Source organism: Micropterus salmoides, unplaced genomic scaffold (assembly GCF_014851395.1).
Source record: "Micropterus salmoides isolate LMB-PRFRI ecotype aquatic unplaced genomic scaffold, ASM1485139v1 Ms_hic_scaffold_6, whole genome shotgun sequence".
In the NCBI taxonomy this organism is placed as follows: domain Eukaryota; kingdom Metazoa; phylum Chordata; class Actinopteri; order Centrarchiformes; family Centrarchidae; genus Micropterus; species Micropterus salmoides.
This window is the reverse complement of record NW_024044348.1, coordinates 30,095,411-30,108,887: the sequence shown is the minus strand read 5'-3', so window position 1 is coordinate 30,108,887 and position 13,477 is coordinate 30,095,411. Positions and strand designations below refer to the sequence as shown.

Here is a 13,477-nt window from a genome sequence, read left to right as displayed (position 1 = left end):
TATTCTTATATAGGCTATTATTTGATTATGAAATATGAAGTGACGCTATGTCATTTTGTTGTAGCTTATATTGCTGGGTTGTGATAACACTGCACTGTATTCCATGTTTGTTTGTTTGTTTTTTTAATGGAAAATCTAATTCTAAAGTAGTAGCCCTGCTCTGTAAAGCAGGCTAGATAGTTGAGTAAAAAGTAGCCTACAATATTTCCCCGAAAAATGTAGTGAGGTACAAGTATGAAGTAGCATAAAATGAAAGTAAAGTACAAGTACCTCAAGTCTTTTCAAGTACTTAAATGAATACATTCCACGACTTCTTAAAAGGAGAGACAGGGCTTTCTTTTTAGGGCTGGACCAAATATTTATTTAATGAAACTCCGCCATCTTGTGGACATTTATGAGAGCGTGTAAACAACTATGTCACATTAACCCCTTGAAATCTAGGTTTATTCCCTACTTGTGCATTAAATCTGGGATCTTTGGATTTACGTTCAGCACAAATTTATAAAACCCCAGTAGTATTTTCACAAAGCACTGGCATCACCATTTTTATTTTTTATTTTTTTATTTTTACATTTCATCCGATTTCTTACATTAGAAATACAAATGGAAGGGTGGCACCAAGTATAATGATGGCTCACAGATTTGGGGAAACTGATGAAAAACCGCATGTAGGCTTGAAAAATAACACCGATCATCAACGAGCACCGCTGCTACCACGTAGGAGGTGGAGCTTGAAAAAACGCTAGTCCCGGATCCGCTGTCGCTTGCTTGTGTCTGCGGTAGCCCGCATGATCGTGTGATAAGGGGGGAAATTAGCGCGCAGGGTCCCAGTTGAGGAAGTGAGATGATAACATAACGGAGCCTCGACTAAAACATTTGCCCGTGTTCCTCGTTCACCGGACTGCGATGCCGCCACAGCGAGTATTCGCCCTGCCGAGGCAACAGTCTCTGCTCCTGCCTGCGGTTATCAACCCGTTTGTTCAAGACACCAAACTAACCAAAGCGGCTATAATAAAAGTGAGTATGGCGGTTATGACTTAAATGGTCAGTGTCGCTGAAGGCAAGCTGTTGAAGAATATTTAGTCATCGTTTTTGGCAACACGGCTCACACTGTGTTTCATCCGACGTGTGAGATTATAGCCTACACACACACACAGACACACACACTTATGTGAAACCAGGGCCTGTAATCTTCTCCAAAGGGGATTTGACAATCGGCTTGTAAAGCCCCGTTATGTGCAGCACAAACAATGAGAGCAGTTGTGTGCTTTCTAGAAAGCTGCCCAGTGATGGCATGGATTTCCAGACTCGTGCACATTTCTGCTCTGAGGAATGTCAACAACCAGGGTTACCTCTGACAGTAGTGTTCCTGCATGGTGGAAGGACTGTAAATGATGTGTGTGTGTGTGTGTGTGTGTACCCCTTTCTCTATGCAGTGTGTCCTGCTGGGAATCTTCCTGGTCCCCGTTCGCGCCATCCTTCTGTCCCTGGTTCTCATGGTGACATGGCCAGTGGCTGTCATAATAACCTTCAAGCATCCTCTGAAAGGAGCTGTGGAACCAATGACCGGCTGGAGACGGTAATAGGCCTACAACACAAACATCCCACTGCACTGCACTCCAGATCACATCAGACTGGCATCAAAAGCCATGGCCTTTCAGATATCTGACACACAATCACTTCAGTCACTTAAAACTCTAACAATTTCCTTATTGACATCAGTTTTATTAACATACAGAAAATTATATATGTTTTCTCAAGTAAATTGAGCTTGAGCTAATGCTTGTATGGTTACTCAGATTGTATGTCATTTTTTACTTCCACTTCTACTGCTAGGCTACTTTACTTCTACCAGGACGGTGTTAAAGCAACCGCATAGCTGAACATTGTGACCATCATTCTGGCACCATATTAAACTTACCTATACTAACCTACAAAGATGTAGTTGGCTCCTAACACTGATCTTTTTCTCAGGTCAGCCCTCCCATCCATGGCATGTAATTTTAGCTATTGGTGGAGAATGTTGATATTTAACAAAAATATGTTGAGTTGGACTGTTCTGAAATAGTGAATTTTACTAAAGCAAGAAGCAGTAAAGGCGGTGTGTTTCCACCGTCACCTGTGTCGGGAACCTGGCCAACTGCACGGTAAAATACAGCGAAGGCAGCACTTTCTCAAAATAAGTTCTTGACATGACTTGAAGAATGTGCAGCTGCCTGTACTACTGCCGAATAATGCTTCCTAGATTCCACATGCACCACAGGCATTAAGCTCAGTTCTCAGAAAGTCATGTGGTATTAGCACGGCTTACTGAAAGGAACTGAAAAAGGGAGTTTTCTCTTTATAAACAGAAAACAAAACTTCATCTTCTAATGCATATTTTTATTATGTAAGTTGATTAAATGGGTCATCCAATTGGAAATATTCAACAATGTGCACAGTATGAATACAAGATGTAAATAAATGTCAAATGATTTTAGTATTACCTCTTAAGTACCAAAGCGTTTTAAACTGTTCAGTTACACAGATACTAGCTGCTACATGCACAAGGCACATTTCCACAGCTAACAGGAACATTCTTGTGTACAAAATGACGCAACTCTTCCTGTTACTGAAACAACTCCATTACTTCATTTGTTAAAAAACATACTGATATTATGCACCCCATAATAGCCCTGGACGTTATTATCAGTAATAAAGACAGTGTAACAAAACATGCTGAGAAATATATATCTAAATTCATTTATGCTTTTAGCAAAATCTCCTTTATAAATTCAATAATCTGAAACTTTCTGGTCATCTCCAGGTTCATGTGTCGGTGCGTGATGGCTGCCTTGGGGAGGGCCTATTACTTCTGCATGGGCTTCAGAGTGGTGGTCAAGGGCAAGCAGGTCAGCAGCAGTGAGGCCCCCATCCTAGCTGTGGCCCCCCACTCCACCTTTTTTGATGGGATTGTGTGCATTGTTGCAGGCTTGCCCTCCACCGTCTCCCGTGTTGAGAACCTGGCTACACCCATTTTTGGCAGTAAGACACTTTTCATTTGTTTTGCTGTGCCAGTAAAAGGAAGTAGGGGCTTATCTGTTTGTGGTGGTGTTCTCAACCTCCTGTGTGTGTGGGTGTGTGTGTGTGTGTGTGGGTGTGTGTGTATAGTGATAGTGATATTATCAGCAGGTGACCATTTAATGAAGTAGCTCAGCCCTATTTAATGTTATTAAAACAATGCAATGAAATGAGACCTGAACATGAAATAATCAGTGAAGAATATGACAAAAAGCAATTAGTGTGTGCATTGAAGTGTGTGCCTTGCCCTCTCTGCAGGATTTGTGCGTTGCCTTCAGCCAGTGCTTGTGTCAAGAAAGGACCCAGACTCCAGGAAGAATACAATCCAAGAGATTGACAGCAGAGCAAAGTCAGGAGGCCACTGGCCACAGGTCTGTCACAACACAACCCCCACCCTCCCCCAAAGCAAAAATGGACCTAATATAAATCTGGTATTAGCATGGACTATAGCTGCGGAGAACACTTGTGCTGAGCTGGTCACCTCAGAAAAATCACAAGCCGGATGTTGGTTTTGTTTTAGTTTCCTTTGTCAGTTTCAGAGGAAACGCTGTATATATACATTTCCTTTTTAATCTATAAGAGAATTAGCCAAAGCTCTAATACAAGTATAATTATTTCACAAGCATACTTTGCCCGTTGTAAGTAGTAGTAACATAACATTACAGACTTATACAGAATAGGATCTTAACATTTAGTAATGATGCTTTGTTCCTCAGGTTCTGATATTTCCAGAGGGAACATGTACAAATCGTTCATGTCTTATCACTTTCAAACAAGGTAAGATATAATACGTGAATTTAATGTAATGTAAATGTAAAAAGTGTTAAATACAAGAAACATTTTAACAGACAGAAGAAAATTTCAAAACATCAAGCAACTACACTCACCGGCCACTTTATTAGGTATGCCTGTTCAATTGCTTGTTAACACAAATAGCTAATCAGCCAATCACATGGCAGCAACTCAGTGCCTTTAGGCATGTAGACGTGTTCAAGACAACTTGCTGAAGTTTCAAACTGAGCATCAGAATGGGGAAGAAAGGGGATTTAAGTGACTTTGAACATGGCATGGTTGTTTACAGAGAATAGTCCCAAAAAGAGAAAATATCCAGTGAGCAGCAGTTTTTGTGTGGACAAAAATGCCTTCTTGATGATGAGGTCAGAGGAGAATGGGCAGACTGGTTTGAGATGACAGAAAGGCAACAGTAACTCAAATAACCACTCATTACAACCAAGGTGTGCAGAATACTATCTTTGAACACACAACACGTCCAACCTTGAAGCAGAGGGGTTACAGCAGCAGAAGACCACACAGTGTGCCACTCCGGCCAGCTAAGAACAGGAAACGAAAGGATTGGGTCAGAATTTGGCATAAGCAACATGGAAGCATAGATCCATCTTGTCTCGTATCAATGGTTCAGGCTGCTGGTGGGGTGGTGTGGTGGTGTAATGGTGTGGGGGATATTTTCTTGGCACACTTTGGGCCCCAATGAGGATCATTTAAACGCGACAGCCTACCTGAGTATTGTTGCTGACCATGACCATCCCATTATGACCACAGTGTCCCCATCTTCTGATGGCTACTTCCAGCAGGATAATGCCCCATGTCACAAAGCAAAATTATCTCAAACTGGTTTCTAGAATATGACAATGAGTTCACTGTACTCCATTGGCCTCCACAGTCACCAGGTCTCAATCCAGCAGAGCAACTTTGGGATATAGTTGAATGGGAGATTCGCATAATGGATGTGCAGCCAATAAATCTGTAGCAACTTCGTGATGCTATCATGTCAATATGGATCAAAGTCTCTGAGGAATGTTTCCAATACTTTGTTGAAAGTATGCCACGAAGAATTAGGGCAGTTCTGAAGGCGAAAGGTAGTTCAATCCAGTACTAGCAAGGTGTACCTAATAAAGTGGCCAGTGAGTGTATTTACTGACAGTTCCATCTGTGCATCTAGCATTTTCACTTAACTCAAATCTATAATCTATAATCCACTGAGCGGAAAGGCTACATAGCAGAAATAACACTTGATACTACACTGCTCCATTCAGTCATTTATTATGTCATGTGGTCTGTGCATTGACTTGTTGTCAGCTGATGCCGACAAAAGTGGTTGTGAGTGAGGTGGGAGAATGTCTCCATGATGATGTGTGTTCCCCAACTCTAGGTGCCTTTATCCCAGGGGTACCTGTGCAGCCTGTGCTTATGAGATATCCCAACAAACTGGTGAGATATTGTGATTGTAATGCAGCATCAATATACGTCACCTCACGTCTTGAGAACCCCTTAACCCCGACTATCGCTAATTCGCATCACACTGCTTCCTTACAGGCTGTAGCCGAGATAGCGTATGTATTCCCCCAATGCCTGTTTGTGCATATTCGAACCTTTTGCGAGCGCTGGTTTTTCATTTATGCCTGTTATTGCTAAATTGCATCATACCTACACATCATACCTGAATATATATCTTTTCTATGTTCTATAGACAAATTAACAATCTCCACTTAATTTAGAATCATCTTGAAAGCAAATGAAAACAAAAATAATACATCTTCTTATATAATTGTAAATAAATTCAGGCATCAAGGGGTTACTAGAGGCCCCACCACACTCTACTACATCCTGTTGGGGTACCGTACATAGACTTACAGTATTAATAATTAGTATGCATGGATTTATCAGTAAGCTGAATATGCAAATCTTTGCGGTATAGTTGACATCCTCTCTTGTTGTTGGCCATTTCAGTTTTTATGAATTTGACTGGCTGAACTGTCAGACAAAGAGAACTGCCAACACTGCAATCTTAGCTATATCACAAAACAATGTGTATTCCATTACATCGCAGTCTTAATGTTTTGTGAAGCTTTGTACATTCCTCTCTATGTTTTCCTCCAGGATACAGTGTCTTGGACTTGGCAGGGTTTCAGCTCGTAAGTATGCTTTCTACAGTTTTGTAGGCGTCTCATGTTTGGTGAAGGCGGTGCCTGCTGCTACTTTTTCTTAGACAGTTAACACAATTATAACACAACAGCAACATTATTGCCTTGTATTGCAACAACTGTTACTGAATCAATACAGTATATACAGGGATCCTACGCCGTAACGGTAAAGTATGGAATTTGATTTTAGTCATTTCCAGGTATAGTTAAGTTTGGAAAAAAGAAAAGAAAGTATGGAAAAATATTTGTGTTTCCATAGTATTGCTCCTATTTTGTTTTCAGCTTGATCGGCCATGACTAGTGACCAGGGTTATTCAGTGTCACATATCCGATATCCGAGGGGGTGGCGAGGCCGCACTGCTTTTGGGGTTCGATTCCTACTGCGACACATCCACCGAGGTGTCCCTGAGCAAGACAGTTAACCCCTAGTTGCTCCAGAAGCGTGCGACCTTTGACGTATATAGCAATTGTAAGTCGCTTTGGATAAAAGCGTCAGCTAAATGAATAAATGTAAATGTAATCCGCTTCTGTACATGTTAAATTTACACGCATGCTGTGGCACAGTAACCAACTATTGCCACACACACTAAACATGTTGTCAGCCTGGAAGAAGACAGTGCTTGCAATTTGTAATTGCGTGTTTGCCACACAAACTTTACTTGTGCGTACTGTCTAGGTAAATTAACGCTTACCGAAGTAGATTTGAATAGGGAAATGTATCATTCTTGTTTCCCCCACTACAGTTCATTCTGTGGGATGCTCTGTCCAGTAGCCTAGCCTGGAGCACTTTTTATTTTGAGATGTGTTTGCGAGAGAGAAGGTCCTGTAACCTGGTGCAGTTTTGGAGAATATGTAAAAGTTATAGTCAATATTTCATTATTAACACACAGTTGAATGGACCCCAGGAAGGATAGCCAATGCTTATGCTGGTGCTAATGGTTATCCTAATAGATAGACAGATAGATTTCCATTAAAAAAATGTAATAAAACGTTTTGTGTATACTGTCATTTGTAATTCTTAGAAAGAAAGGATTTTGGAATTCAGTTTAGGGGGAAATAATAGTAGAGTATGTTTAATTCCTCTTTGGGCAACAGATGTTTGACAGTGGAACGTTGTCCAACTTTCTTTTCTAATAGATGGATTTCAACAATTTATTTACAAAATAAACATCTAGCTATTTGTACTCCAACATCAGATTATGATCTGAAAAGTCTACAGAGGATTCTCAAAATCTGAGTCTGGAAAAGTATGGAATTTTGAAATGGAAAAGGTGTAGGAACCCTGTACATATGTAACTGACTATCCTGCTTGTGTTATGTGCAGGAGGACGCTGCTGCTTCTAACTCTGTGCCAGCTGTACACCACAGTAGAGATAGAGGTAACAGGCATCCCCCAAGTGTGCATCCTAATATAATAATACTACAAACTGTTTTTGTTTCCATTAACAGAGTGGTTTCACATCATAAACAAAATGAATGTTTGATGTGAAGAAATGGAAACTTAACATTCTTTTGTTATATAAGCATTACTGGTAGTATCAGTCCCACTTTGTGCTATCAAGTGCAAATGTGGAGGAGTTTACTTTCTGCTCGACCTTCCTTGTGACCTTTTTTGTCTATTTGCTCTGTTTTTTCAGTTCCTGCCACCGCATATCCCCACAGAGGAGGAGAAGAAAAGCCCAGCCCTGTTTGCTAGCAGAGTGCGAGAAACTATGGCCCAGTAAGTGTTCTAAAGTTCTAAAGTGTTTTAAATGCATGTGCATGTAAGTTGATGAGAAAATGAAACAAGTGGTGAGTGATGGAGGGTATGCTATTTAATATGATGGATATGATGGCCACAATTTAAATTTAACCAAAAATTCTGTATTTTTACTGACATTAGAACTACATCAGAGTACAATGAGTTTGGTTATTGCATCCCTCTAATCTGACTGACTGTAGCATAGTTAGCACAGTTCCTTGCCTGTTGCGTCATACAATGACCACTGTATATGCAAACTGTCTGCTTTCAGGGCCTTGGGAGTTCCAGTGACAGACCACACATATGAAGACTGCCGCCTGATGATCTCAGCTGGCGAGCTCACGCTGCCCATGGAGGCTGGCCTGGTTGAGTTCACCAAAATTAGCCGTAAACTCAAGTAAGAACATCTCACTTAAGTACACTGTAGGCATCACCAGGCAGGGACATTGACAATGACACGTATGGCTCCTTGTGCCCTACTCCCTCAGTCTGAAATGGGACAATGTGAGGAAGGAGCTGGAGGGCTTCGCAGCCATGGCGAGCTCGTGTAAAGGAGGACGGATCACCATCAAGGAGTTCTCCACATTCCTGAAGCTACCTGTCAACCCAGCCCTTGAGGAGCTGTTTGCACTGTTTGACAGAGTGAGAGACATGTATATCAAATATTTAGTTTTTGTAAAACCAGAGCAACTTGGACCACTAAATAGTACAATTATGAAGGGAAAATAGTAAAATTCCTTTGGTTGACACACAGCTTAAGTAGAGTAAAAAAACACAACAACAGTCTTAATATTCAGTTTACAGAACCATGCACAAAATACTTCACTGCATTTCATGTGTTCCAATGAAAGTAAAATTGAGAGTGGTGTGTGTTCAGGATTTATACCAGAAGAGGAAACTATGATCTAAGTAGTTTGAACCCCTTCCCTGGTATGTCTACCAGAAGTTTGAGTGGGAGGAGGATTAAAAGCATAAAAACACCCAGTTCAATCCTGCTTTCCTCAGAAAATGTATGCCCCATAATTTTTCTGTAATAGAGAATCGTCATTTATAGAAACCACTTGTGCTTTTGTCTCTTATTAAATCACATATACTCTCGTAACATCCATGATGTCAGACAAGACTATATTTTTTGACCATGAAGGGTAAACGACTGTCCATCCTAATAATCTGTGCGTTGACCAAATTAAGTAGTCTTATTGCTGTCTCTTTGACCCTGTCCAGAACGGAGATGGCACCATAGACTTCAGAGAGTATGTTATCGGTGTGACCATTTTGTGTCGACCAGCTAACACTGAAGAAGTTCTTCGAATGGCATTCAAGGTATGAAGGGAATATTCTGACATTGCTGTGCCCCTACTAGGGCCTGAAGAATATGCAGTACTGTATTTTAATGTACACTGAATACAAATACACAAATTCTTCAAAGATTGTAATCAACACTGTATCAGAAATGTTTCTCATTGGTCATGGTCATTAAATTGCATCATACATTTCCTGCTGACATACAGTATTTTAGGACTGGGTGTTATTGCTCTATCCTTTTAACTTTAGTTGTAGTACCATGTAAAGCAGACATTTCTGAGATGCTGTAACTACAAACTCTGACACATTGTGTGTATAGACGGGTTTCTGTGCAATGCCATCACCAAGATGCGCGCGCCACTAGGCACATTAGTTTACGACATTACTAGCAGCAGTGTTGGGCAAATTACTCAGACATTGTAATGACTTACTTTTTACTTATTACTCATTTAAAAAATAATAATATTACTTTACTTATTACTGGGTATTAAAAGTAAATAGTCACGTTACTCGTTACGTTACAGTTACTTTCAACCACCGCACCCCATCCTTAAAAGTGACGGGAAACCTGTTTTAGAAATGAATCCACTTTACAGTGCAGCCTCTCAGACCAGAGCATGCTGTCTCATGTAGGCTATGGATATAACGTTAAGCCATTTAAAAATAATACAAAACAAAGCAGGTCCCTCCCGACATTTTAACTGATCGCGTATTCATAACAGCATCAATTAGTATGCTTTTTACAGTACATAACATTTCTTAACGTCACTGTCTGAAATAAAATAAAAAAATCAAGTGTCGACATTTGAACAAACATTAACATTAGTGTTCTGCACATGTAACGTTATTTATAAGAGAAGTATTGCATGCTTTTACAAAACACAACAAGTTGATTAACGCCACTCTCTCCTGCCGAGTGGATGCTTCACTGGCAGTAAAGTTAACGTTAGCTGCCGGTGTTTCAGTTTAACGAGTGGCCCTGTTAACTGTCAGCCGAATGCGTCTGTTGTCGTAGATACGACAGCTGTTGAAAACAGGAAGCGCATACGTAGCTGTCCCCGCGAATGCCTCTTTCTGTAGTTGTTCATTAAAAAGTCAAAACATACCTTTCTGATTCGTCTTTGGAGTTGTGTGTGTGTGTGTGTGTAAACCTGTCACGTACCACTTTGTCACGCTTTGAACGTAGCTTGTTGTTACGGAAAATGTTGAAAACAGGAAGAGGGCTCTTCCTGTGAATGTCAAACATTATCTGTAATAAATGTTGTAATTACACATATTTGACTTTGGAGGCTGTGTCAGTAAACACATGTCATGTAGAAAAACCATTCAGCATTTTAAAACGAATAAAATAAAAAATATTTTTATCACAGGATTGGAACTCACTTTGGGAAAATAAATCAAAGTCAGATCGATATTCCACAAACCTACGCTGTCATCACCTCTCACTCCGCTGTCGTCGTGGCATAAAACAACTTCTAGAGCATACAGCCAACCATCACTCTTTAAAATGGGAGACAGATCAACCTGTGACCACACAGTCTAACCAAGAACATGTCCGTATTTTACGTCTTCCCTTCACAACCAAGCTGCCATTTAACACAGAGTTGTTTACAAGATGTGGATGGGCAATATTTATGTTAGTAGCCTACTTAAACATGCGCGGGCATCCACTAGTGTTTGTATACAAGAAACCCGTCTGTATCTACAGCATATAGCTATAATGTGCACTTGTTATACTGAATATAAAAAGTAAATATTAAAATTACAACAGGAATAAGCCTAATGCAAAAAAGTAGGATATTTATGCTGAATCACCCAGCACTGCCTTTAGTTGATCTTAGAGCACAGCAGATAGTAGCAGCACCACTGTAGGAAGAACAGATGCTGCATTCAAAGGGCTTGGATAATGTCAAGTTAACAATATTTGTCTGTTGTAGAAAGCATGGAATCAGTTTGCTGGCCAAGGTCAAATGTGGTTCTCAACAAACAGTTCTGGTGTTTATATAATGTGACTGAAAAGTTATTTTTGTCCAACAACAATGTTGTGTGAGCTTTTTGCGCACCTAAAATCATTCTTCTTGAACATGCAAAAATGAAATACATTTTTCTATGTTTCTGTCCTCTCTCATGCAGCTGTTTGATACAGATGAGGATGAGAGAATCACACGAGAGGAGTTTACTTCTCTGCTGCGCTCAGCACTGGGTGTGTCAGATCTAAACATGGTCAAGCTCTTCAAGGAGATTGATGCTGACAGCTCTGGTTTCATCACCTTCAGTGAGTAGACTCTGGGTTAATACAAAAGTCTAATGCCAAGATACAGTTTGATCATCTATCCTTCTTTTGTATTTCCACTGGAATATTATGGAATAGGAAAATGTTTTATCATTATTATGTTGGCTTCCCTTATCCCAAGCTGCTCTGCCTGTGATTCTTCAGGTGAATTTCAAGCCTTTGCCACGACCCACCCGGAGTACGCAAAGCTCTTCACCACATACCTGGAGCTTCAGAGATACCAAGCTATCCAGCAGGCGACGCCAGGTGATCTGGAATTGGCCTGTCAGACCAGTTCAGGGGAAAAGCAGGAAGATAGCACCTCTGACAAAAAAGATGACTAAGGATGACCGTGAACTCTCCTTTGACTGCACTGAGACATAACACTGTATCCACTGCACTGCTGTCATCTGCCCTCCGACATTTAGCAAATTCAAGTCATTTGCCACAGCAGAGCCATATTATAGGTCCTGTGCTTGCCTTTGTATACATGGCTTTTAGAGTGCTTCTATTTTCAATTTTAGTGCCTTATAGAGATTTTGAGGAACAACTTCCCCATGCCACTGCACAAGAAATGTCTTATTGCAGACTTTTGTCATCCCTAAAGTTGTATGTGTGTGTGTGTTTTGGTGTCCACCAGAAACCCCCCCCCCCCCGAAAAGCTAGCAATGTTTAGAGTTGTAATGTTTATGTTTTATGATATACTTGAAAATTTTTCCCCAGATCATCATAAATTGCCTCACCATGTTGCTTGGACTTAGATGAACGTAGCTTTGTGTACCTTCCCCTTTGTCTTTGTGGTCCTCTGTAAATGAGTGAAAAAATTGCCAAACCAACACCTTTTTTAAATATAAGCAAAGAGTTCTTGTGCATCTGTGTTGCAAGTATAATTAGTGTACAGTAAGCTTTATTAAGATCTTTTCAATCTGGCAACCCACAGATGCGCTGTATTAAATATATGTCTACGAAGAGCATACATGCTGTGCAATACACTTTTTTCCAGCGCTCAGGGACACAGACCTTGTAAGACTGATGTATAATTAGCCAGAGGTTTGCTTTGCATGTGTATCTATTTGCATTTCTACTGAAGATTGTTGTTGCTGAGACAGCAGCAAGTCTACGCAGCTTTAAGTTTACTAAAGCAAATCAACCACTGAAAATAGGGCAATTTGTGAGCAAAAAGGCAACAGTGCTTCTTCACAACAGCATATCCCAGCGGGGTATGCATTCAGATTAACTAGCGCCACTGTTATTTATTTGGCAGGGTGCATTGCAATTATGTGATTTTTTTTTCTGTTTGCTTTTGAAAATAAAACTAGAATAAAATTAAAAACTATTGTCTGTGCTGTTATATTCACTTGTAATGACTTTGTTTATAATGAGGCATAGGTGCAATGAAGGGGCTGCAACTGAACCGCTGGTTCTCTAAACCACCACCAGGTGGCAGCAGTTACCTATTACAATTGCATTGTGTGTGTGTTGTTTTTTTTTTTGTTCTGCTTATGAGTACTAGTTTGAATTTTGGCCTGTCCATGTACACATGTGTAACACTTGACCCTTAAGGCCAATGTTTTTAAAAGCAATAGACATCCAAACTATAGGCAGGTATTGTGTGGATATATTAAGGTTTTGTTTTTCACTGGCTTAACCTAGCCTTTGAACTGAATCATTAATTGTGCAAAGCAAATATTCATGTAGCAGCAAATGTACATGTATTTAATCATGAGTGAACTCCAGCACTAAAACGGAAGGTAAGGCATGCTATATTTGTACTTTGATTTAATCTTGAACGTAAACATTTCAAGAAATCTCGCACTTTTTTTGTTCAAAGCACAGACAACCAAAACATTATACTATCATATACTTGCGTCACCATGACTTAATTGCTATTTTTGCTGGATTTGACTGCATTGGAGAATTGTGTTGCATTTGTTCATTTGTCCTTTTTGTAAACTGACCTGTTTTCATTGTGAGGTGGGAAGAAGACTTGATCATGAACAGATGCGTGAGCTGTGTGCTAATGGACCATTCTGTCATTAAAGAAAATATAAAATGGGCATAAAGGATTGTTTACCATATGACTTTTTTCTCGCTATATATCATATGTCCTTATCCTGTTAATATAATTTGTGTAAATTGTTTTTTTTAAAACAAACA

General features: G+C 40.0%; 1 protein-coding gene across 1 annotated transcript; it reads left to right on the top strand.

Annotated features, from left to right (window-relative positions):
* Positions 1–741: 741 nt before the first annotated feature.
* lpcat2 (lysophosphatidylcholine acyltransferase 2) lies at positions 742–12,653 on the top strand. Its single transcript, XM_038701605.1, has 14 exons — positions 742–1,017; positions 1,437–1,579; positions 2,807–3,024; positions 3,319–3,431; positions 3,777–3,837; positions 5,231–5,289; positions 5,959–5,993; positions 7,327–7,381; positions 7,640–7,722; positions 8,015–8,140; positions 8,232–8,385; positions 8,968–9,066; positions 11,182–11,323; positions 11,486–12,653. Exons 1-14 carry the CDS (start codon positions 907–909, stop codon positions 11,662–11,664), a joined length of 1,578 nt encoding a protein of 525 aa, XP_038557533.1. The 5' UTR covers positions 742–906; the 3' UTR covers positions 11,665–12,653.
* Positions 12,654–13,477: the final 824 nt, after the last annotated feature.

Bases quoted from the DNA above. Each gene is read 5' to 3' on its own strand.
- lpcat2 (XM_038701605.1), top strand. From the start codon at position 907: ATGCCGCCACAGCGAGTATTCGCCCTGCCGAGGCAACAGTCTCTGCTC. The intron at 8,141-8,231 runs GTAAGAACATCT...CTACTCCCTCAG, and splicing joins AAAATTAGCCGTAAACTCAA to TCTGAAATGGGACAATGTGA. The intron at 11,324-11,485 runs GTGAGTAGACTC...GTGATTCTTCAG, and splicing joins CTCTGGTTTCATCACCTTCA to GTGAATTTCAAGCCTTTGCC.